Raw genomic sequence first — 25,529 nt, forward strand, 5'->3', positions numbered from 1 at the left:
GACAAATACGTGTACATACATATATACAGAAAACAAAGGTCAATAATCAGAAAACAATATGTTATTATATGAATACGGAAATGCAAGAATATGTTTGTAATTGCTTTGTAAAATGGAAATCTTTTGAATAAAAACTGATTTAACCCCTTAAGGAGATGGCCTATTTTGGGTTTATTTTTTCGTCAACGCGACCATATAAGGGCTTGTTTTTTTGCGTGGGGAACTAGTTTTTATCCGTGCCATTCTTGGGTACATATTGTAAAACTCTTATCATTTATTTTATGACCACAGAGAGAGAAAAAAGCATAAACTCTGCCATAGATTTTTTTTTTTTTTAAAGCGTTAATTATGCAGTACTTATTGACACAATATATATTTTCTGCAGGTCGGTAGAATTACAGCAATACCAAGATTCTTATTTTTTTTAGCTTTTCCACTTTTCTGCAATAAAAAACCTTTTTTGGAATTTTTTTTCTAAATCGCTGCATTCAAAATCCTATAACTTTTTATTTTTTCATGGATGGAGCTCTGTGAGGGCTTATTTCTATACTTTTTTGATAATTTTTATTGCATTTTTTGGAAGGCAAAATGCTAAAAATTTGCATTTTGCCTCAGTTTTTCAGAATTTTTTTAACGATTTTTTTTCCATGCATAAAAAGCGTGTTCAACTTATTGTACGTGTTGTTACGGACATGATAAAACCAAATATGTGTCATTTAAAAAAAAAAAATTATGCTAATATGAGAAAAAGCCCCAAAAAGTTTTTGGTTTTTTTTTAACATTTTTTTAACATTTTTTTTTTTGTACATTTTTATTTTCTTTTGTTTACACCATTTGTGTCCATCTGGAGGACTTACACCATACCAGCAGTGATCGCTAAGATAAGGCATTGCAGAACGTCTGTCCTGCAATGCCTTATTGTTCATTACAGTGATCATAGGCAATCGCAATATAGGACGTCACTATCTGGAATCCTGTTGCCATGGCAACCAGCCTGGCTCTCCACGATTATATCGCGAGAGCCCGGCAATGTCACAGAGGGAACAGGCTCCCTCTGTGAACCCTTCCCATGCCACGATCTACATAGATCACAGTAGGGAAGGGGTTAACAGCGGGGGTGCGATGCACCCCCCGCTGTTTCAGCAGGAGGCCAGCTATCAGTGACAGATGACTCCTGCTGCCAGATAGGGTGAGATCTATTATGATCCTGCGCTATCCTTATGACGTAAGGGTTGCAAGAACTACCCGCCTCTAGGACGTACCCTTACGTCATATGAAAGGAAGGACTTAATTTAAAAAAAATGTGAAAATGCTGAAAAAAAGGACAGCTAGTACTTGAAAATATTGGCGTTACAACACTGCGTTCAAGTGCAGATCTGAATGTGTGAGAGCGGACTTAGGTTGCATTGGAGCGCGGCAAATTTAATGCTAATTTTCCACGCCAGAAAATCCATATCAAAATCTATGTCAAAATCCATTCTTTGGTACGGATTGTTCCGGAGATCTGCAGCAGATTTCACCCCTTTAATTGGATGCAATTGAAGGGGCTGAATTGCACTAAATAGGCCAGATTGTGATGTGGATTGTGATGCAGATTTTCTGCTAAACCTCGCTGTGTAAGGCTTCTTTCCCACGAGCGTATATCGACCGCCATTTTCACGGTTCATTAACCCCTTCCCGCTCCAGGACGTACCGGTACGTCCTGGGAGCCTGGTACTTCCCGCAACAGGACGTACCGGTACGTCCTGGGGATAGCGCGAGATCACATAAGATCCTGCGCTATCCCGCAGCGGTAGCCGGCTGTCAGTCACAGCCGGCGTCCCGCTGCAACAGCGGGGGGGGCATCGGAGATGCCCCCCCCCCCTGCTGTTAACCCCTTCCCTGCTGCGATCTAAGTAGATCGCGGCAGGGAAAGAGTTCACAGAGGGATCGCGCTCCCTCTGTGTCTCTGGACGGCTCTCGCGATGTCATCGCGAGAGCCCAGCCTGTCACCATGGCAACAGGACGCCAGACACTGACGTCCTGTATTGCCTGTGCCTATAATCGCTGTACAAGCGATAAGGCATGGGAGAGCAGTAGCTCTGCCATGCCTTATGACAGCGATCATAGGCATAGTGCTGCAAGTCCCTCAGAGGGACTCAAATTGTGTAAAAAAAAGAAAAGAAAAGTGTAAAAAAAAATGTTAAAAAAAATGTAAAAAACACCTTTTTTATGCTTTTTCTAATATTAGCATAAAAAAAAGGTAAAAAAAAATTAAAACCCCACATATTGGGTATTGACTAGAGATGAGCGAGCACCAAAATGCTCGGGTGCTCGTTACTCGGGACGAAATTTTTGCAATGCTCGAGGGTTCATTTCGCGTAACGAACCCATTGAAGTCAATGGGCGACCCGAGCATTTTTGTATTTCGCCGATGCTCGCTAAGGTTTCCATGTGTGAAAATATGGGCAATTCAAGAAAGTGATGGGAACGACACAGCAACGGATAGGGCAGGCGAGGGGCTACATGTTGGGCTGCATCTCAAGTTCACAGGTCCCACTATTAAGCCACAATACCGGCAAGAGTGCCCCCCCCCCCCCTCCCAACAACTTTTACTTCTGAAAAGCCCTCATTAGCATGGCATACCTTAGCTAAGCACCACACTACCTACAACAAAGCACAACCACTGCCTGCATGACACTCTGCTGCCACTTCTCCTGGGTTACATGCTGCCCAACCCCCCTCCCCCCTGCATGACGCAGTGTCCACAGCGCACACCAAACTGTCCCTGCGCAGCCTTCAGCTGCCCTCATGCCACACCACCCTCATGTCTATTTATAAGTGCGTCTGCCATGAGGAGGAACTGCAGGCACACACTGCAGAGGGTTGGCACGGCTAGGCAGCGACCCTCTTTAAAAGTGGTGGGGCGATAGCCCACAATGCTGTACAGAATCAATGAGAAATATAATCCTGTGCTACCGCCATCAGGAGCTGCACACGTGGGCATAGCAATGGGGATCCTATGTGCCACACACTATTCATTCTGTCAAGGTGTCTGCATGCCCCAGTCAGACTGGTAATATGTACCTTAACAGTAACCGCGTTGGTGGTAATGTGGTGGTGACTGCGGACCTAGTAGCGCGGTTGTATTTTGTTGGTTTTTGGAATGTGGCCAGGATTAAGTTGGCCGTGGCGGGGGATGTTTTTGAGGCACTACGTGTCCTCTCCACGTGTCCGTGGTTATATGCACCTTAACAGTAACCGCGTTGGTGGTAATGTGGTGGTGACTGCGGACCTAGTACTGCGGTTTTATTTTGTTGGTTTTCGGAATGTGGCCAGGATTAAGTGGGCCGTGGCGGGGGGATGGTGGGGGGGCTCTCTTGTTGTGTCGGTAAAGGTGAAATTCTTGGACTGCCACCAGACGAACCAATGCAAAGGCATTTGCCAAGAATGTTTTCATTGTTGGAGGAGGAGGGGGATGTTTTTGAGGCACTACGTGTCCTCTCCACGTGTCCGTGGTTATATGCACCTTAACAGTAACCGCGTTGGTGGTAATGTGGTGGTGACTGCGGACCTAGTAGCGCGGTTTTATTTTGTTGGTTTTCGGAATGTGGCCAGGATTAAGTGGGCCGTGGCGGGGGATGTTTTTGAGGCACTGCGTGTCCTCTCCACGTGTCCGTGGTTATATGCACCTTAACAGTAACCGCGTTGGTGGGAAATGGCCTCGCCGCCATCATGTCTTTGGGAAGCCTCTGTTTCCACACCCCAGAGACATACCATTAGCAGCGGTATAGGCAGAGCCCATAATTCGTAACATTTCAGCCGTAGCATTAGGACAGGCCCCACTAACATATCACTAGCAGCATTGTAGGGGGAGCACAGTATTAGTTCCATTTCAGTAATAGTAGCACTCAAGACAGGCCCCAGTAACAATTCCGAAGCAGCAGTATAGTGGGAGCGCAGTCTTCGTTCCATTTCAGTAATAGTAGCACTCAAGACAGGCACCAGTAACAATTCCAAAGCAGCAGTATAGTGGGAGCGCAGTCTTCGTTCCATTTCAGTAATAGTAGCACTCAAGACAGGCCCCAGTAACAATTCCGAAGCAGCAGTATAGGAGGAGCATAGTCTAAGTTCCATTTAAGTAATAGTAGCAGCCTACACAGGCCCCAGGAACAATTCCGAAGCAGCAGTATAGTGGGAGCGCAGTCTTAGTTCCATTTCAGTAGCTGCAGTATAGCCAAGGCCCAAGTTACATTTATGTAGCTAAAGTGTAGGCCAACCCCACACACCTTTCTGTACCATGAGTGCAGGCGAAGAACATAGAAATTGCTATGATTACACTGTAGGTGAGGGCCCAAAAAAATTGGTGTACCAACAGTACTAATGTACCTCAGTAAAAATTGGCCATGCCCAACCAAGATGGCAGGTGAAACCCATTAATCGCTTTGGTTAATGTGGCTTAAGTGGTAACTAGGCCTGGAGGCAGCCCAGTTTAACGAAAAATTGTTTCAAGTTAAAGTTCCAACGCTTTTAAGAGCATTGAAACGTATAAAAAAATTTTAGAAAAATTATATGAGTGAGCCTTGTGGCCCTAAGAAAAATTGCCCGTTCAGCGTGATTATGTGAGGTTTCAGGAGGAGGAGCAGGAGGAGGAGGAGGAATATTATACACAGATTGATGAAGCAGAAATGTCCCCGTTTTGGATGGTGAGAGAGAACGATGCTTCCATCCGCGGGTGCAGCCTACGTATTGCTTAGGTATCGCTGCTGTCCGCTGGTGGAGAAGAGAAGTCTGGGGAAATCCAGCCTTTGTTCATCTTGATGAGTGTTAGCCTGTCGGCACTGTCGGTTGACAGGCGGGTACGCTTATCTGTGATGATTCCCCCAGCCGCACTAAACACCCTCTCCGACAATACGCTAGCCGCAGGACAAGCAAGCACCTCCAGGGCATACAGCGCTAGTTCAGGCCACGTGTCCAGCTTCGACACCCAGTAGTTGTAGGTGGCAGAGGCGTCACGGAGGACGGTCGTGCGATCGGCTACGTACTCCCTCACCATCCTTTTACAGTGCTCCCGCCGACTCAGCCTTGACTGAGGAGCGGTGACACAGTCTTGCTGGGGAGCCATAAAGCTGTCCAGGCCCTTAAAGACTGTTGCACTGCCTGGGCTGAACATGCTGCTCGATCTCCGCACCTCCCCTGCTACCTGGCCCTCGGAACTGCGCCTTCTGCCACTAGCGCTGTCGGATGGGAATTTTACCATCAGCTTGTCCGCCAGGGTCCTGTGGTATAGCAACACTCTCGAACCCCTTTCCTCTTCGGGAATGAGAGTGGAAAGGTTCTCCTTATAGCGTGGGTCGAGCAGTGTGTACACCCAGTAATCCGTAGTGGCCAGAATGCGTGTAACGCGAGGGTCACGAGAAAGGCATCCTAACATGAAGTCAGCCATGTGTGCCAGGGTACCTGTACGCAACACATGGCTGTCCGCACTAGGAAGATCACTTTCAGGATCCTCCTCCTCCTCCTCCTCCTCCTCAGGCCATACACGCTGAAATGATGACAGGGAAGCAGCATGGGTACCGTCAGCAGTGGGCCAAGCTGTCTCTTCCCCCTCCTCCTCATCCTCCTCATGCTCCTCCTCCTCCTCCTGAACGCGCTGAGATATAGACAGGAGGGTGCTCTGACTATCCAGCGACATACTGTCTTCCCCCGGCTCTGTTTCCGAGCGCAAAGCGGCTGCCTTTATGGTTTGCAGGGAACTTCTCAAGATGCATAGCAGAGGAATGGTGACGCTAATGATTGCAGCATCGCCGCTCACCACCTGGGTAGACTGCTCAAAGTTTCGAAGGACCTGGCAGATGTCTGCCAACCAGGCCCACTCTTCTGAAAAGAATTGAGGAGGCTGACTCCCACTGCGCCGCCCATGTTGGAGTTGGTATTCCACTATAGCTCTACGCTGCTCATAGAGCCTGGCCAACATGTGGAGCGTAGAGTTCCACCGTGTGGGCACGTCGCACAGCAGTCGGTGCACTGGCAGATTAAACAGATGTTGCAGAGTCCGCAGGGTGGCAGCGTCCGTGTGGGACTTGCGGAAATGTGCGCAGAGCTGCCGCACCTTTCCGAGCAGGTCTGACAAGCGTGGGTAGCTTTTCAGAAAGCGCTGAACCACCAAATTAAAGACGTGGGCCAGGCATGGCACGTGCGTGAGGCTGCCGAGCTGCAGAGCCGCCACCAGGTTACGGCCGTTGTCACACACGACCATGCCCGGTTGGAGGCTCAGCGGCGCAAGCCAGCGGTCGGTCTGCTCTGTCAGACCCTGCAGCAGTTCGTGGGCCGTGTGCCTCTTATCTCCTAAGCTGAGTAGTTTCAGCACGGCCTGCTGACGCTTGCCCACCGCTGTGCTGCCACGCCGCGCGACACCGACTGCTGGCGACGTGCTGCTGCTGCTGACACATCTTGATTGCGAGACAGAGGTTGCGGAGGAGGAGGAGGAGGAGGGTGCTTTAGTGGAGGAAGCATACACCGCCGCAGATACCACCACCGAGCTGGGGCCTGCAATTCTGGGGGTGGGTAGGACGTGAGCGGTCCCAGGCTCTGACTCTGTCCCAGCCTCCACTAAATTCACCCAATGTGCCGTCAGGGAGATGAAGTGGCCCTGGCCGCCTGTGCTTGTCCACGTGTCCGTTGTTAAGTGGACCTTGGCAGTAACCGCGTTGGTGAGGGCGCGTACAATGTTGCGGGAGACGTGGTCGTGCAGGGCTGGGACGGCACATCGGGAAAAGTAGTGGCGACTGGGAACTGAGTAGCGCAGGGCCGCCGCCTCCATCATACTTTTGAAGGACTCCGTTTCCACAACCCTATACGGCAGCATCTCAAGGCTGATAAATTTGGCTATGTGGACGGTTAACGCTTGAGCGTGCGGGTGCGTGGCGGCGTACTTGCGCTTGCGCTCAAACACTTGCGCTAGCGACGGCTGGACGGTGCTGTGCGAGACATTGGTGGATGGGGCCGAGGACAGCGGAGGTGAGGGTGTGGGTGCAGGCCAGGAGACGGTAGTGCCTGTGTCCTCAGAGCGGGGTTGGATCTCAGTGGCAGGTTGGGGCACAGGGGGAGAGGCAGCGGTGTAAACCGGAGGCGGTGAACGGCCTTCGTCCCACCTTGTGGGGTGCTTGGCCATCATATGTCTGCGCATGCTGGTGGTGGTGAGGCTGCTGGTGGTGGCTCCCTGGCTGATCTTGGCGCGACAAAGGTTGCACACCACTGTTTGTCGGTCGTCAGGCGTCTCTGTGAAAAACTGCCAGACCTTAGAGCACCTCGGCCTCTGCAGGGTGGCATGGCGCGAGGGTGTGCTTTGGGAAACAGTTGGTGGATTATTTGCTCTGGCCCTGCCTCTACCCCTGGACACCGCACTGCCTCTTGCAACCTGCCCTGCTGCTGCCCGTGCCTCCCCCTCTGAAGACCTGTCCTGTGTAGGCGTTGCACACCAGGTTGGGTCAGTCACCTCATCATCCTGCTGCTCTTCCTCCGAATCCTCTGTGCGCTCCTCCCTCGGACTTACTGCCCTTACTACTACCTCACTGCAAGACAACTGTGTCTCATCGTCATCATCCTCCTCACCCACTGAAAGGTCTTGAGACAGTTGCCGGAAGTCCCCAGCCTCATCCCCCGGACCCCGGGAACTTTCGAATGGTTGGGCATCAGTGACGATAAACTCCTCTGCTTGGAGAGGAACCACTGCTGCCCAATCTGAGCAGGGGCCCGAGAGCAGTTCCTGGTAGTCTGCCCGCTCCTGAGCATGTGTCATTGTAGTGGAGTGAGGAGGCTGGGAGGAAGGAGGAGTAGCAGCCAGAGGATTTGGATTTGCAGCACTGGACGGCGCAGAACTGTGGGTGGATGATAGCTTGCTCGAAGCACTTTCTGCCATCCACGACAAGACCTGCTCACACTGCTCATTTTCTAATAAATGTCTCCCGCGTGGACCCATTAATTGGGCGATGAATGTGGGGACGCCAGAAACGTGCCTCTCTCCTAATCGCGCAGCAGTCGGCTGCGATACACCTTGATCAGGAGCTCGCCCTGTGCCCACACCCTCACTTCGGCCTACGCGTCCTCGGCCACGTCCACGTCCTCTAGGCCTACCCCTACCCCTCAGCATGCTGTATTACCAGTGATTTCCCAGGCAGGAAATAAATTGGCGCAAGCCTGCAGGACAAATAGAATGTTTCCCTTTTTGGGAAACGGAGGGCCCAGTGACTATATTCAATCAGATAATATATGTGTTGCACAGAAATGCAGTTTAATTGAAGTGCAGCACAGCGGTTACTTTTCCCAGGCAGGAAATAAATTGGCGCAAGACTGCAGGACAAATACAATTTTTCCCTTTTTGGGAAACGGAGGGCCCACTGACTATATTCAATCAGATAAGATATGTGTTGCACAGAAATGCAGTTATATGAAGTGCAGCAGAGCGGAGACTTTTCACAGGCAACAAATTGGCGCAAGACTGCAGGACAAATAGAATGTTTCCCTTTTTGGGAAACGGAGGGCCCACTGACTATATTCAATCAGATAAGATATGTGTTGCACAGAAATGCAGTTATATGAAGTGCAGCACAGCGGTTACTTTTCCCAGGCAGGAAATAAATTGGCGCAAGACTGCAGGACAAATACAATATTTCCCTTTTTGGGAAACGGAGGGCCCACTGACTATATTCAATCAGATAAGATATGTGTTGCACAGAAATGCAGTTATATGAAGTGCAGCAGAGCGGAGACTTTTCACAGGCAGCAAATAAATTGGCGCAAGCCTGCAGGACAAATAGAATGTTTCCCTTTTTGGGAAACGGAGGGCCCACTGACTATATTCAATCAGATAAGATATGTGTTGCACAGAAATGCAGTTATATGAAGTGCAGCACAGCGGTTACTTTTCCCAGGCAGGAAATAAATTGGCGCAAGACTGCAGGACAAATACAATTTTTCCCTTTTTTGGAAACGGAGGGCCCACTGACTATATTCAATCAATAATATATGTCTTCTGGCCCTGCCTACACAATTCTCTCCCTGTAGTATTACTGCAAGGCGCGATGCTCTGCAGACAGCCGATTTTGAAAAGAAAAAAATATGCAACACTGCTAACAGCAGCCTGCACAGTACTGCACATGGATAGATGTGGCCCTAAGAAGGACCGTTGGGGTTCTTGAAGCCTACACTCACTCCTAACACTCTCCCTACCTAAGCACCACTTCTGTCCCTGTAGTATTACTGCAAGGCGCAATGCTCTGCAGACTGCCGATTTTGAAAAAAAAAAAATTTGTGCAACACTGCTAACAGCACCCTCCACAGTACTGCACACGGATAGATGTGGCCCTGAGAAGGACCGTTGGGGTTCTTGAAGCCTACACTCACTCCTAACACTCTCCCTACAGCAGCACCAGCACCAGCACTTTCCCTCAGCTAACTCAGTCACAAGGCATCTGAGGCGAGCCGCGGGAGGGGCCAACTTTTATACTCGGGTGACATCTGATCGCCCCAGCCACTCACAGCAGGGGGGTGGTATAGGGCTTGAACGTCACAGGGGGAAGTTGTAATGCCTTCCCTGTCTTTCAATTGGCCAGAAAAGCGCGCTAACGTCTCAGAGAGGAAACTGAAAGTAACCGGAACATCGCGTGGTACTCGTTACGAGTAACGAGCATCCCGAACACCCTAATATTCGCACGAATATCAAGCTCGGACGAGTACGTTCGCTCATCTCTAGTATTGACGCGTCCGTAACGACGTGTACAAAAAGTTGAACACACTTTTTATTTTGTACGGCAAAAAGCGTAAAAAAAAAAAGGTAAAAAAACAGAGGCAAAATGCTAATTTTTAGCATTTTGCCTCACAAAAAATGCAATAAAAGTGATCAAAAAAGCCGTACATTTCCCAAAATGGTACCAATAAAAACTACAGCTCGTCTCGCAAAAAATAAGCCCGTACATAAAAAAAATTTAAAAGTTGCAGGACTTTGAATGCAGCTATAGAGAAAAAAAAAAGATTTCCAAAAAGAAAGGGGTTTTATTGCAAAAAAGTGTAAAGACCAAAAACAAATATAAGAATTTTGGTATCGTTGTAACCATACCGACCCGCAGAAAAAATTTAGTGTGTCATTTATGCTGCATGATTAACGCTGTAAAAAAAAAATAAAAATCTATTGCAGAATTGATGCGTTTTCTCTCCCTGTTATCATAAAAAAATAATAAAAGTTTTATGATATAGTCTATGTACCCAATAGTGGCACCGATAAAAACTACAGTTCGCCACGCAAAAAACAAGCCCTTATACTGCCGCGTTGACGAAAAGATAAAAAAGTTATGGCTTTTGAAAATGGAGATGGAAAAATACCAAAAATCGCTTGGTCTTCAACGCCAAAATAGGCCATGTCATTAAGGGGTTAAAGCCTAAAAAAAGGCTTCTTAAAGGGTTAACCTGACCACCTATAGGTTTTCATTTTTATACTTACAAACAACATATATTATCCTCTAGTCACATTAGCTGCCAGAACTAAATTCCTATATATGTGATGTGTTGCTCCGAAGAAAAGAAGATGAGGACAGAGGTGCAGATACCTCCACCGGACCTATCACAGAGACTGAACTCATCAATGAATCCATTGAGACCGGATCCACTAACACCAATGTGTAAGTACAGAATCACAAACAATGTGCTTATTGTAAATAGACACCATATATTACACTACATTACAGATAGTTCATAGATGATGCATCAGGATAGTACACGGGACACATTTAAGGTTCCTGATCATACATCTTACAGTAGAGAGATGATGTCTGAGATTGTCACCATTTTCTTTACTCTGTTAGGACCTGGGAGGATGTGGATGTTGTCCCACAGGGTTTGGATGAGCATCAAGAACATGCATATTTCTTGAAGAACATGTAAGTATCTGACTGCAGGACCTCCATGATAGTGACTGTTACCCCAATATCTGGTGCTAGCCCTCACATGGACAAGGAGCCATATATAACACTATAGTAATAGTGGGAATGTAGAAGGAATAATAATACAAATGTCCTTGACCCCCCCCCCTTCCCCCCCAGCAGCCCCTATTATCAGGTGACTCATCTGCATTACTCTATTAGAGGTGAAGAGAAGCCGATAGCCGCTTATGGCCAAGACAGGCAAATAATACAAAGTAACCCATCATATAATCACCAAAAAATGTTATCTACATTCTTAAAATTCCTTGTTTTGTCTGTTCTAGATTTTAGAAATATCGTTTTTCTGACCATTTTATAATCTGTAAATGTCATATTTATAATTGTTTCTTTTCCTTCTTCCACAGGTGGCACTAGACCACAGTCTGGACCGACTGTACCTATTACCAGTAATTATATTCCAGTATAATCACCTTATTTCTCTACTGTTTTTGCAATTGCTGTTTCTTTTGTTATTTCTCCTCCTAAAAAAAGAGTAAACCCCCATCTACCCCAAAATGATGCACAGAAAAATAATTAAAATATCCCACAAAACTCTGCCCTCATAGGGTGCCGCTTATGGCAAAAATCAGAAAGTTATAGTTATCAGAATGTGGAGATTAAAAAATATAAAACATTGTTGCATCCTTATAGCCTAAAAAAGTGTCCTTAAAGAGTTAACCTGGTCACGTATAGGTTTTCATTTTTATACCTTCATATAACATATATTATCCTTTGGTCATATTGGCTGCCAGATCTAAATTTCCATATATGTGATGTGTTGCTCCACTGAGAGGAAGATGAGGATAGAGGTGCCGATGCCTCCACAGGACCTATCACCCAGACCGGACTCATCAATGAATCCATTAAGAACGGATCCAGTAACATCAATGTGTAAGTACGGAATCATCTACAATGTGCTTATTGTTTAAATACACCATATATTACACTGCATTATAGCTATCTATAACTGTAATATATGTTATGTATAGGAAGTGCTAAGCGGGAGCGACAAGCAAACAAGAAGCCCGTGAGCGGCCAGCAAATCTTTCAGTGCATGATCGCTAACAACCTTAGTGGTGACATCAGCGCTCATGCAGTCGCTTCACAGACTGTCGGTCCATGTAAAAGGGGCTCTAGACACCACATATTATAGTACATTACAGATGGGTAATTGATGATTGATAAGTGTCTGTAATAGGATGGAGAAGGATACCGATAGGATAAACGTGGAGGAGAATGAGGAATTGGAGGGTGATGATGAGGAGGATAAATCTCATTGTAGGACCCCACAGCAGTGACCTTTACCCCAATATCTGGGCTCATCCTCCTGGACATCCCCTCACACTCCCTTATCAGAAATCACCCTTCAGAGACAAGGGGCAGACATGATGGGGAAATAATATAGAATAAACCACCATTCAAACATTACAACACACGACATCAGTAGTTCATGGTATGTCATGGACGCCACCAAATGTAATGGCTTAGTTTAGTTTTTGGGCATTTGGTTTCTCAAAAAAAGATATGAGATAGATAGGGATATGTGATAGATAGGGATATGAGACAGATGTGAGATAGATAGGGACATGAGACAGATGTGAGATAGATGGGGATATGAGAAAGATGTGAGATAGAAAGGGATATGAGAAAGATGTGAGATAGATAGGGATATGAGAAAGATGTGAGATAGATAGGGATATTATTGCCAGTCATGTGTTCTTTCCTCCGGCGCTGCAGAGACGACCGTCTGCAGGTACGTCCGTCTCCTTCCTGCAGTCACACGGGCGCATTGGCGCCAGTGTACGGGTGCCGATGCGCCCGTGTGACTGAGGCCTGAAGGTGAGTGGAATCTGTCTTTAGGTGATTATCTGGGGGAATTAACCAGCGAGATACCCAAAGGTATAAGCATCACAGAGTTTGAATCAGCAGGCCCCAAAACCTACAACTAGAAACTGAAAATGGGTAAACTGTCCTAAAAGTTAGTAGGATAACTCTCAATGTTGCTAACACACATTTAGTAAATTTTGAGTTTTTAAAAGATTTTGATTTGAAATATCCATGCAATGCCTCCTCTGAAACTCAGAAAATTATTAGTATAGAGCAACCTGTCATTGTAACAAATAAGAAGTGCTGAGACATTAAACGATGACCTCTGCAGAAAACACAAAAGTATGTTTATATGAAGAGACACTTATTAGATAATAATTTTTCGGATGCAATACACATCAAATGCATACACATAGAAGATGCTGAAAATACGATTGCACAGGACAAACACATTCAGCATTATAGATGGGTCCGTTAACTCTGGGCCACTACATTAGTAGATTTAAGAGGAAATACACTGGAGGAACTCTGCTTAAGAACTAGGTTGTTTCCATCAGCTTTACTTGCTGTGTATATTCACAAGAAAAATATCTCCAAAAAGTGAGTATATCATCACGTAGTCTATTTTAAGCTCTGCACATGGTGCTGACAAGATGTCTGAGAGGTTACGCCATGACTGGGGCCTCTAAAGACACCTTGTGAAAGCAACACCTCCAGCCAGGAAGTTTATTTTGTGCAATGCAAGCAATGATTTAGTCACAGCCATAGGGAAAATTGCTTTAAATATCTTAAAAGGGCGAATACCTCTAAAACAGCATCAAAAAATATACTAGAGAAGACACATCACGCTATAAGAAACTTGGGTAATAAAACTTTCCAGAAAGAAAAAGAAGCGGATAGTAAATCGGGCGAGTGATTTTATAGCATCAGTCTAAGGCTTTGCAATCTATATAACAAGTCTGCTCGTTGACCAATAATGGAACATATAAGCAAAAAAAAGTTGGTCCCAAAATACGAGCTCAGCAAGTTAAGATATGCCGCTAAAACCACTCCTAATATACGTCAGTCTGCTAGTCAGCATCTTAATAATGAAATTAGTGAGATCTTACAAGCCACGGACCTACAAGATGTGAAAATAAACATATATACTGAAGGGTTTCAGAGATATTTGGTTCATGCTATAGACTACGCAAAAAGCTGACCATTTTAACCCTCTCCAATCCACTGTCTGCTGTCGTCAAACATTCTGATTGAAGCCTGTACAGCTCCGATGTCGGAAAACGTCTGTCAGGGTATTCTTACTGTATATTACTGGCTGCTCTGTTGTCGGGGCCCACTCGGACACGTCACATACTGCAATACTAGCTCAAGCCAGCAGATGGCGCCATTGTAAAATGGCAGAAAGAGAGAGCCCCCTAGAAAACCCCGAATCCAAAATTGGATTGCAAAGGGTTAAACCTTGTTACTCCATTTGCTTCTGTCTTTCCCGGATCTAACATCTTTTTTATCTTTATTTGTATAGTGCCAACATATTCCGCATGCTGGACTTGGTACGTCGCACAACACACAACCAAAATACAAGCAAAAAGATATTGCCTCCCAGCTGGGGCATGTTTCTCCACAAAGTAAAAATACCCTTTACTGTTGTAGGTAACACAACTGCCAAAGATATTCTTCACACCTTAAAAATGGTCTTGAATGGTGATTCGAAACCCAATACCATACACTGCAGGCACATGTGACTATAAAAGTCACTCAGCCGGCTCAACTGCACCTGCGCTAGTTTCCATAACTCCCACCCCCTTTTATGGCAATTGCGGACACATTGTAGAACAACCAGCCACCTCTATCCACAACATACAAATGGTTATTCTGTGAGATGAGAATAACCCTTTAATAGGTGTCAGATTCTGTATTTTTGTCTCTAATGACTTTTATAGCAGAAATGTGGCTCCCTAGTAGTTTTAGTGAAAACTGGTGAATTATCTGCAAAAACTGTTCATCTTTCCTTTAGTTAAGATGATATGTTATAAAAATTATGCTCATAGATGAACCTACAGTGTAGGGTTAGGTGACAGGTAGGTGGATGTCACAGTTGCACGTTATGCAGACAGTTCAACAATCCTGAAGATTCATATTTACCTCAGCTTTTTCTTCAGGCTTGCTGACATTCATATATATGTCTTCTGTTAGTTCTGTGCTGGCAGGCAGTTCTTCCGCTGTCATGTTGGTCATTTTTTTGGTCATTTTTTTCCTGAATAGAAGTTGGATAAGTTATCAGAAAATGATATATTGTATATGTTCCAGTGATTTGAGAAGAAAATATAAATTGCTTTACATATATGAACCACTGGGAGTACCGTATTGAAATGAACATATTTGTGTGTTTAGAGTACATCATGGGGTCAGTTCGGGTATTACAAGTAACTAGAATATTGGTTGGTTGAGATGTAAATTAGGCTTAATGCACGCTGCATATTTGTGTGCAGGATGCTTGTATATGTCATGTCTATATAATTTCGTATAATGGAACTGCAGGCACTTTGTGGATTCCCAGTACTATTACAGCCAATCAACTCTTACCTTCTAATAAGCTTGTATAGCAGAAGGATTAAAATTGTGATACCAATTCCACATATGAATGCAAGTACTATATCCCAGTCTGAAATTCTACCTGTAGAAGAAAAAAAATAAAGGTTTATTAATTTACTAATATTAATTTGGTTCAGTTTTATTAAGACACTTAAAGCAAACCATGAAGTCTGGACACACAAAGATGGCCACACTGCTTCTCTGACTACCTGATGCATTGGTAGTCTAAGACACTCCTCATGTGAACTGCACTGGGTAATCAGAGCAGTTGTGTAGTGTCTTAGACTAATGATGCATACCAATGCGGTCATCTTTATTAGTTCAGGCTCAGAGGGTCATTTTAACACTGTGACAGAGCTAAAGAGATAAAGACATGGATGGCATACCCCAATACAGTAATAATAGTGGATACAGTTAGACCTGCTGAGCAGGATCACAAAGTGCCAATCAGGCTCAGAAAAGAGAGCACTTCCTCATTCTATGAAGTCACATGGTGTATCACATGATCCTTCTCAACCATTCTGCAGTTTAGAAAGGAATCACAGGATATAATCTGTGACTGCTATTTCTGTGAATTTGAGCATACTGAATGGTATATCACAGGAGAACTTCTAACTGGATTAGAGAGATCAGTGAGGTAAAAGAGGAGAGAAGATGGAAACAGAAAATGTGAAATAGAAAGGGGAAAAGAAGAAGAAATAGATAAACAAGGAGAAAGAGACAAAGAAGAAAACCGGGGAAATAAGGGGGAAGAATGAAAAGGAGGAGGGGAAAGAGAGAAGAATAATGAAGAGGTGTCACATCACATCCATCCCTTACAGAGCAAAGAACAAGTGGACGGACAGACTGAGAGATGTGCAGGACAAAATAAGGATCAGATAAAGCAGTCCTCGCAGAACTGGTGGAAATACTGCAAGAAGGGGACAACGATCTCACCCTACTCTACTCCTGCCTAAAAGTAAATCAAAGTAAATGAACCAGGTTAGCGCTCCTGAGTGATTAGGCTTTATATCAACAATGTGTGAACAAAATATATTAATCAATCACACTCACCCGGTGTTTGGTAAAGACCTTATCCAAGATCCCTACCAACACCCCTTAATCCAGGAGAGCCTGTAGAATAAGTTTCCGGTGGGTCCCTTTAAATCCCCCGGGCTAGACAGGGGAGAGATCTGCAGGTCCTCCGTCTCTCTACCTCGAGAGCCGCTGAAGTTAAAAGCTGTATACTGTGAAAATTGGACACCGCGCTCCTAGGGATATCCACCCTCCGGACAACCGTCTCTTTCTTTTACTCCGTTTATTCAAACAACGCGTTTCGTCGATTACGACTTCATCAGGTACAAATTGTTACATAAAATCACCACTATATATACACATACAATCAATAAACAAGTTATTACCTTAGTCGATATGCTGCACGCTCAGATCCCGCTCCCCTCCGGCGTCCAGCGCTGTCCCGCCCTGCACCAAACGTCACAGATGACGTAGCACACGTGACACGGACGTAGCTGTAATGGGCGCCGCCCCTCATGCGGGGAGGAGTGAGCTCGGACCCTGCCGCTGAATCTGTTGATAGAGGTTACTATGGTTACATTTTTGTACATCGGTGTGTCTAGCCTACACCGTGTTATATTTACCTTGCCCTTGTTACATGCCTTCTTGATACACAGCGCTTTATTAAAAGAACTATCTAAAATCCCTAAAATCCCTATAAATATATAAATACTTACATGCCTATCGCGTTAGTCCTTCATTAAAATACATATTGGTTTTTTGAATATAAAAAAATATATAAAAATATACATATATATAATTATCATTACATCTACATTTATATAATTGTATGGACAAATAATATAAATTTTATACATATACTAAGAATAACATCAAAAATTATTTTTATAATCATGCAAACCAAGTTGGTGGTTGTAAGTCGCAGGTTTAAGTGTAATAAAGTACACAACACACCTTTTTAGGGTAAACAGCGATATTGGAATTAATTTTATATAAAAAGGTATAAGTGATATTTATATGCAATACTCATGCAGATGTAATGATAATTATATATATGTATATTTTTATATATTTTTTTATATTCAAAAAACCAATATGTATTTTAATGAAGGACTAACGCGATAGGCATGTAAGTATTTATATATTTATAGGGATTTTAGGGATTTTAGATAGTTCTTTTAATAAAGCGCTGTGTATCAAGAAGGCATGTAACAAGGGCAAGGTAAATATAACACGGTGTAGGCTAGACACACCGATGTACAAAAATGTAACCATAGTAACCTCTATCAACAGATTCAGCGGCAGGGTCCGAGCTCACTCCTCCCCGCACGAGGGGCGGCGCCCATTACAGCTACGTCCGTGTCACGTGTGCTACGTCATCTGTGACGTTTGGTGCAGGGCGGGACAGCGCTGGACGCCGGAGGGGAGCGGGATCTGAGCGTGCAGCATATCGACTAAGGTAATAACTTGTTTATTGATTGTATGTGTATATATAGTGGTGATTTTATGTAACAATTTGTACCTGATGAAGTCGTAATCGACGAAACGCGTTGTTTGAATAAACGGAGTAAAAGAAAGAGACGGTTGTCCGGAGGGTGGATATCCCTAGGAGCGCGGTGTCCAATTTTCACAGTATACAGCCTGCCTAAAAGTAGGGCTACAGCCCCGAACAGGGCTACCTCACCTTTGGAATCTTGTTGGATTCCCTAGATGTCCTTGGCTAAAAGTAGGAAAGCAAAAAGATGGAAGACAAGGTAGACTAGACAAAACTAAGTCAGGAATGAGGAATGGCAGTGGAAAAGGGGAACAACGAATAAGCCACAAGAGGGTAGGGCATAATGCATCAGGATTATGCAATATAGACAAGAATATACCAGAAGCACAGATACTGCAAAGAAAGATCCCAAAAGGATGCACATCAAATGACCTCAGCTAGACAAGGCAAGAGTTCTCCAAACTGAAACCAAATAAGCTACCAATAGTATTACTGGCCTCCTCAGTGACCTGTCTGAAAGAAAAATCCTACAAAGAATTTGATAGGCTGGCTGATACTACAGACAGTTCAGCCAGCCTATAATCACTACTTCAGGTGGGGAGAGATTTCTCCCACAGTGTCAGGAGCAAAATGCCACCAGACTAGAGCCAGCTGGCGCATAACATAATCCAGTGCTGATGCCGCGATATCATGCTGAACCAGTGCCTGCATCCAGGCAGAGTCGGCATGTGCAGCACTGTAACAAGATGAGGGTAGGAAATTAGGGAAGAGGATGAAGAAGTAAAATTTAAAATAGAGGATGAGAATGAAAAGGAAGAAGGGAAGAGAAATAAAATAAGGAGGAACAGAAGGATGAGGAGAAAGAGGTGAAGGAAGAGGAGGCAAGGGAGGAGAAAAAGGAGATAGTGAAAAGGAAAGAATGAGACAAGGCAAATGAGAAAAAAGGTAAAATGAAAAGAGAAGGAGAAAGCATAAAAGAGAAGACAGAGGAGAAAGAAATGGAACGAAAATTGAAGAAAGAAAAGAAGGGAAAAAATTGGAGGCAGCAAATGGGAAGAAGGAAAGTGGGAGAAGTAATGGTCATAAAATGGCCAAAATGAAACAAATAGGGTAAGAAAAGGAATTAAAAGTAAACTCTTACCACTTATTGGTGTAGCTGTTGGCTGTGGATTATCTGGAAAGATATAGATATCTTTTTTTCAGTTTGAACAATAGATTTTTATTGTAAATGAGGATTTTTTTAAACAAATATGAGGCAAATGTAAACTTTGACATACACGTTGAGAACCTTGTAGGCATCATGACTTAAACTGCTACAAACCTAATATATTAAAAGGTAGAAATGTACATAAACCTAAATTATCAGTATATGACTTCTAAGCAGTAAATTAAATTGCAAAATAAGGGAGGGCATAATAAAAAATAGATAGATAGACAGTTAAATTATTAAGTTGGGCAAACAGCAAAAGCCACTTTAAATCCAGGCCATCCAATCTCCTCTAAATTTTTCTTTTTTATTGAAGGCACTTTTGTTCATACTTTTGAACCAACAGTTGCCATTGACAGATTTGATTGTGAAGGAATTGAGTTACTATTCCACTGTTGTGGGATGTTAGTTCTACACGCAATTAAGATATGGAGAAGAGCAGTGTGTAGCATAAGGAGTATTTGATCTGCATCACTATTTAACAAAGCTAGAGCAGGATTAGGTTGAATTGGGATGTTAATAAGATTAGCAATGGAAGGCCTCCCATCATAAATGCAAAAATGTCCCGTCTGGTGAACCACATCTCCAATACCTCTGGGAAAATCGAGGTGCCATCTTGTTGAGAGCTTAGGGAGTTAAGTTCCATCCATATAATATTTCACGAGAATTTTCAAACATTTAGAAACCGAGTTGACAGAGATTTGGATTTTTAAGTTGTTCTCCCATTTTCTGTGTAAATTATCCAAGGGATCTGACATCAGGCTGTTTAATATAAGATAGCAGGTAGATAGCTCCTTATTGCAGCCTTGAAGCGACGAAAGCCAGGCGACCAATTTAGAGGAAAAGTTAACTTTTGTGCAAGGGGAAAATGGCATTAACCACTTAAGTGATTCATTTTTTCGTTATTTACAGGTTAAAAAAAATGTCACTTTTTAATTAGCAATTTAAATTGTATGATTTTTTTTTCTGTACTTGGAAGTGTAATGTTTTTAAAAATAATTAAAAGTGTAGTTTAGGAGATATAATGCAGACAATCCCAGCAGTGATTTTTGGGAAAGGGCTTAAAATATAAGCCCTTCCCTGAAAATCATCTTTATCTGGTGTAAAAAATAAAACAATATATACTCACCTCTCCTAATGGTACCCTTAAAAATTATCCCTAGCTTGTGCTAAAAATAAAAAAAAATATACACTCACCTCTCAGTCATTGTCGGGGTCCCACTTCCCTGGCATTCCCGCCTAGCTTGTGTAAAAAAAAAAAAGTATATAGACATACTCACCTCTTCTCACCCTAAAATCCTCCCTAGCTTGTGTTAAAAATAAAATAAAATATATACTCCCCTGTCCCCCACTGTCGAAGTCTGGTGGGTGGCCTGCTTTGTGTGTCCCTGGCTCTGCACTGAAGATCTTTCAGTCGACGGGGAGGCCGCAGCTTAGAATTACTTCTCAGCAGCTCGATTTAGGTCCCAAACTGTTCCCCAAGGGTAGAAGAGGACAGTGTAGGGACAATAGAGGTTATCTGGGGCGAGGAAAGTGCAGAATGGAGGCAATCCCAGGAAAAAAATTCTCTTCTTCGCCAATTAGCAGCTAGGCCTCGCCCCTTGATGTCTTATTATACACGTGAAATAATGTAATCTGTGCAGAATTTAAGAAAGTTGATAAAATAAAGTATTTGTCTCAGGTATTTTTTTCCCAGAAACAGTGCTTCTTCCGTTCAAGTGGTTAACCTAACTTCCTTAAATGGGACTGAGCTGCATTAACACACATAGCCTGTAGACAAGCACTGTTTATAGCTGAAAGCAACAACTTTACTACAAAAAATATTCCCAATCTCTGCTTATCTAAGAACTTTTCTTATTTGGTGCCATAAATCCAAAAACTAGAATTTCAAATTCAACACTGTTTAAGCTTTAATGCTCTGCAATAGACTTTTCTGTTCTTCCATGTGTTTGAGTGATTCTTTATAGTATCAGTTGTTCCTCATCTGATGGTCTGTATATTAGATTCCTCTTTATGTATCACTTCAGCTTTTATTTCCTAATTTTGAATTCCTTTTAGAAGCTTACAAGTTAATCACAGATAGCACTTATCTTTATGTCAGATTAGAGGGGAATGCTGCTTTCCAAAACATAAAATTGTGTGATAATGAACAGTTCTATAGTTTTCTAATGTACTGTGTGTATCAATTTATCATAGTTTTCAAAATCTGTGCTCCATCCAAATCATAAATGATGCCAAACACTTCCTTGGGCATGGTACTACATTAAATATAGAATCAAAGTTATCCCCTCTCTACACAGGATAGTGGATAATTTTCTGATTGTTGGGGGTCTCACTCATCCTTCTCACTGCTGGCTTTCTGCACCTCCAGCAGTAAGCAGAAGACTGAATGAAGGTGCGCTGGCACTATATTAATTGTCAATGCTAGTGGAGATAGTCAAGAGGCTAGCACTATTACAATCAATCCCATTAAAATAAATGGAGCACTGACAGTGTACGCTTGGCCAGCACTCCACTCATTCTGACGTTACTGCGGGAAGAGCAGCGACCACACAGTAAAAGGGAGAAGGGGACATGGGTCCCCATTCTAAACAATGGTGGGAGTCTCACTGCTGAGATCCTTGCCTATCAGCAAGTTATCCCCTATTCTATTGATAGGGGATAACTTGTGATTTTAGTGCAACCCCTTTAAACAAAGGTAAAAGTCGGTAACAATGCAAGTGAAAGTGCCTTCCCCATAGCTGCCAGAGAAGTGGAGCAAGAAATAGGTGGAGGAATTGTCTAGGAACAATGGGCCCAGTCATAGTTGGCTTCTACAGCTTGTATCCATTTTCCTTAGCCCGCTATAATGGAGAGTTTTGAGGTCCACTATAACAAACCAAGTAATTAATTAATACATGTGTGATATGTATTAAGGAGGTATAGCTTCATAATACACTCCTATAATGAGGCACTACATGGCGGCACATAAAAGTATCTAAGGTCTGTGGTATGAAGCCATAAAGATTCCTTGTCTCTACATACAGGCTTCGTACATGAGATCTTAACATAAATATAGAGCTGTAATAGAATCTGCAGCTTGACCCACCTACCATACATAGATACAATATATACAGAAAATTCAGCAATCCATTCTAGAAAATTCTGAATATATAACATCACATGTTAAATGTATTTTGCTTTACTCTTTCCATGCATGAAAACTTTTTGGCACTATAGTGGTGCCTGTTGGACATCTTAGTGGTAGCTATGTTGGATTCAGCGGAAGAAACTTCAATATATAGGCGGTCATGGGATACATGATTTAAGGGTAGAAATTCATCAGAAATTGATAGGTGCAGTCATTTTTTTTCAATGCCTGCTACCATTTTCAAACATAGAAAAAAGATGACAAAAAAAGGCCACATGGTCCATCTAGTCTGCCCTCATATTATTTCCTTTTTATTTCTCTCAAAGGATAGATATTAGGGATGAGCGAGTATACTCGCTAAGGCACTACTCGCTCGAGTAATGTGCCTTAGCCGAGTATCTTCCTGCTCGTCCCTAAAGATTCGGGGGCTGCCGCAGCTAACAGGTGAGTTGCCGCGGGGAGCGGGGCAGAGCGGGCGGGAGAGAGAGATCTTCACTCCGTTCCTCCCTGCTCTCCCCCGCAGCTCCCCGCGGTGGCACCCGAATCTTTCGGGATGAGCGGGAAGATACTCGGCTAAGGCACATTACTCGAGCGAGTAGTGCCTTAGCGAGTATACTCGCTCATCCCTAATAGATATATGTTTAAAACAGGCAGCTTGAATTCATTTATTGTTGATTCTACAACCATGTCTGCTGTAAGTTTGCTCAATTAAAGGGGTTGTCCCGCGGCAGCAAGTGGGTCTATACACTTCTGTATGGCCATATTAATGCACTTTGTAATGTACATTGTGCATTAATTATGAGCCATACAGAAGTTATAAAAAGTTTTATACTTACCTGCTCCGTTGCTGGCGTCCTCGTCTCCATGGTGCCGACTAATTTTCGGCCTCCGATGGCCAAATTAGCCGCGCTTGCGCAGTCCGGGTCTTCTGCTGTCTTCAATGGGGCCGCTCGTGCAGAATGCCGGCTCCGTGTAGCTCCGCCCCGTCACGTGCCGATTCCAGCCAATCAGGAGGCTGGAATCGGCAATGGACCGCACAGAAGAGCTGCGGTCCACGGAGGGAGCAGACCCCGGCGGCCATCTTCAGCAGGTGAGTATGAAGACGCCGGACCGCCGGGATTCAGGTAAGCACTCTCCGGTTTGTTTTGTTAACCCCTGCATCGGGGTTGTCTCGCGCCGAACGGGGGGGGGGGGGGGTTAAAAAAAAAAAAAAAAACCCGTTTCGGCGCGGGACAACCCCTTTAAGCCAAACATCCTACTTGCTTTCTTTGCTGCCTGACTGCACTGTGGACTCATTTGGAGGCTATCAGAAACCAGAACTCTTAAATCCTTCTCTTCTTAAGGCCGGCTTCACACAGCAGTGACTGGCTCCACAAGCGGAATACCGCCCGTCACGATGCCCCCCCAGAGACCCCATACTTACCTCCAGATCCGCCGGCCGACGTCCCACATGACGCTTCGGCGCGCATGCGCATTAGAGCGCGTGACGCGCCGGCAGCATCATATAACACGCCCACAGCGTCACATGACGCGTTGGCCGTGTCATATGACGCGGCTGGCGGTGGGCGGGGAAGCGGTTTTACGCTATCTTCCGCTGTGCTACAGCCGAAGATAGCGTGATGGACGGCTTCCATTGACTGCAATGGAAGCCGTCCGCGCGTACACCCGTGGCAAATAGAGCATGCCGCGGATGTGGAATTCCACAACGTGAGCATTGTGCTATTAGGTTCAATAGCACAATGTATGGTTTTTGATTACAGGACGAGTACGGTGACGGTTTTGGTTGGCATCGGCTTTGTGTTATTTTCTTTCTTATCTATATATTTCTATTTTATTCTGTAATTTTGTTTTACTCATATATGTAATTATTTTTTTTTTTATCTATGTCCCCCATGACGTCATATAAGACCTCTGTGGGATATTCACTTTTTTTTTTATTTGACACTTTTCCACTGTAGCTAGGGCATCCAAAGGAGCTGCATCCATAGGAGCCCCAGTTACAGTGAAAAACATCCCCATATAGCAACAATAGTCATTGTCACTACGACCCTCCAGCTCTGCTGTAGCAGGGAATCCCGGTGGTCACGTGACTGCCGACTCGTTTAGTGGAAGTTATACATACACTCTCACTTTTTAGTACATAGCACTCATTGAGCGCTGTGTACTCGGAAAAAGGAGAAGGCAGAAAGGATTTAAAACCCCTTCTGCCTTCTCCTTCGGGTTATCAGCTGTGACTAACAGCTGACAACCTGACATGCTCCTGCTTGATTGCAGAAGCAGTAGCTATAAACCGGCACTGTATTTTTATAATTGGCTGGGTTTAAAGCCCAGGACCAAGTGCTGTAAATTTACAATGCTTGGTCCTAAATGGGTTAATAAGACACTCCGGAGAATGTAAGCTTTTTTTATTGTACATTTTGAATTTGTCTCATATAAATATATTAGTATAACCTTAAGTGCATTCTTAAAAGTCAGTAAATCCTTCTCCCTTGTGCGTTCCAGTGGTCATAATTTTTTTTCCATCAGTGTAGCAGCAAGGCACATTCTATTGTGTGGGACAGGTTCTAAATTTTATAGGAATCAATTTCACATACATATAATGTATTGAATAACTTTTATAAACTTTTTTTTAAGGGAACAATGAAGAAAAGGCAATTTCACTATTGTTTTTTGTGAATTAACTTTAAGGCTTTTACAATGTGGTATAACTGCTATGTTACCTTTATTCTATGGTTCATTATGATTGAGACAACACCAAATTTATTGAGGTTTTATTATGTTTTACTACTTTTGCACATTATAAACATATATTTTTTCTTTTTTTTTAATACTTTTTTTGTGGCACCACATTCCAGGACCAAAGCATTTTTAATTTTCCCTGGATAAAGCTGTATGAGGGCTTGTTTTATGTGGAACAACTTGTAGTTTTTATTGGTATCATTTGAGGTGCATACAACTTTTTAACTGTTTATTATTCTTGTGTTCTTTTATTTATGGAATTTACCATATTGGATAAATAATGGAAAGTTTCATAGTACAGTTTGTTATGGATGTGGCTATACCAATTATGTGTAGTTATTTTTTTTAAACATTTAGATGCCAAGGTCAGCAAAGTCTGCAGCATCTGTAGGGTTAAATGCTGTAAAGGAGTGATTAGATGAGCAAGTCCTCATTTTTTCACTCCTTTTCAGGGGAAAGAAGCCCATATGTGACACAGAGAAAATATGCTCTCTGTTTGATGGGGAGGTGATAACATAAACAAAAAATCATGTCACCCCTCCCCTGGGACATGGAAAGAGGAGAATCCCA

At 43.8% G+C, this 25,529-nt stretch overlaps 1 protein-coding gene across 1 annotated transcript in view; it reads right to left on the bottom strand.

Annotated features, from left to right (window-relative positions):
* LOC136633616 (sialic acid-binding Ig-like lectin 13) overlaps positions 1–25,529 on the bottom strand; it is a 72,412-nt gene that overhangs the window by 21,567 nt on the left and 25,316 nt on the right. Inside the window, exons 8-9 of the mRNA XM_066609375.1 lie at positions 15,366–15,456; positions 14,925–15,036 (exon numbers count right to left, since the gene is read on the bottom strand). Of these exons, the coding sequence (XP_066465472.1) occupies positions 14,925–15,036; positions 15,366–15,456 (203 nt within the window). The remainder of the gene's footprint in view (positions 1–14,924; positions 15,037–15,365; positions 15,457–25,529) is intronic.

The sequence above is a fragment of the Eleutherodactylus coqui genome, chromosome 6, assembly GCF_035609145.1.
Source record: "Eleutherodactylus coqui strain aEleCoq1 chromosome 6, aEleCoq1.hap1, whole genome shotgun sequence".
Taxonomy (NCBI): Eukaryota; Metazoa; Chordata; class Amphibia; order Anura; family Eleutherodactylidae; genus Eleutherodactylus; species Eleutherodactylus coqui.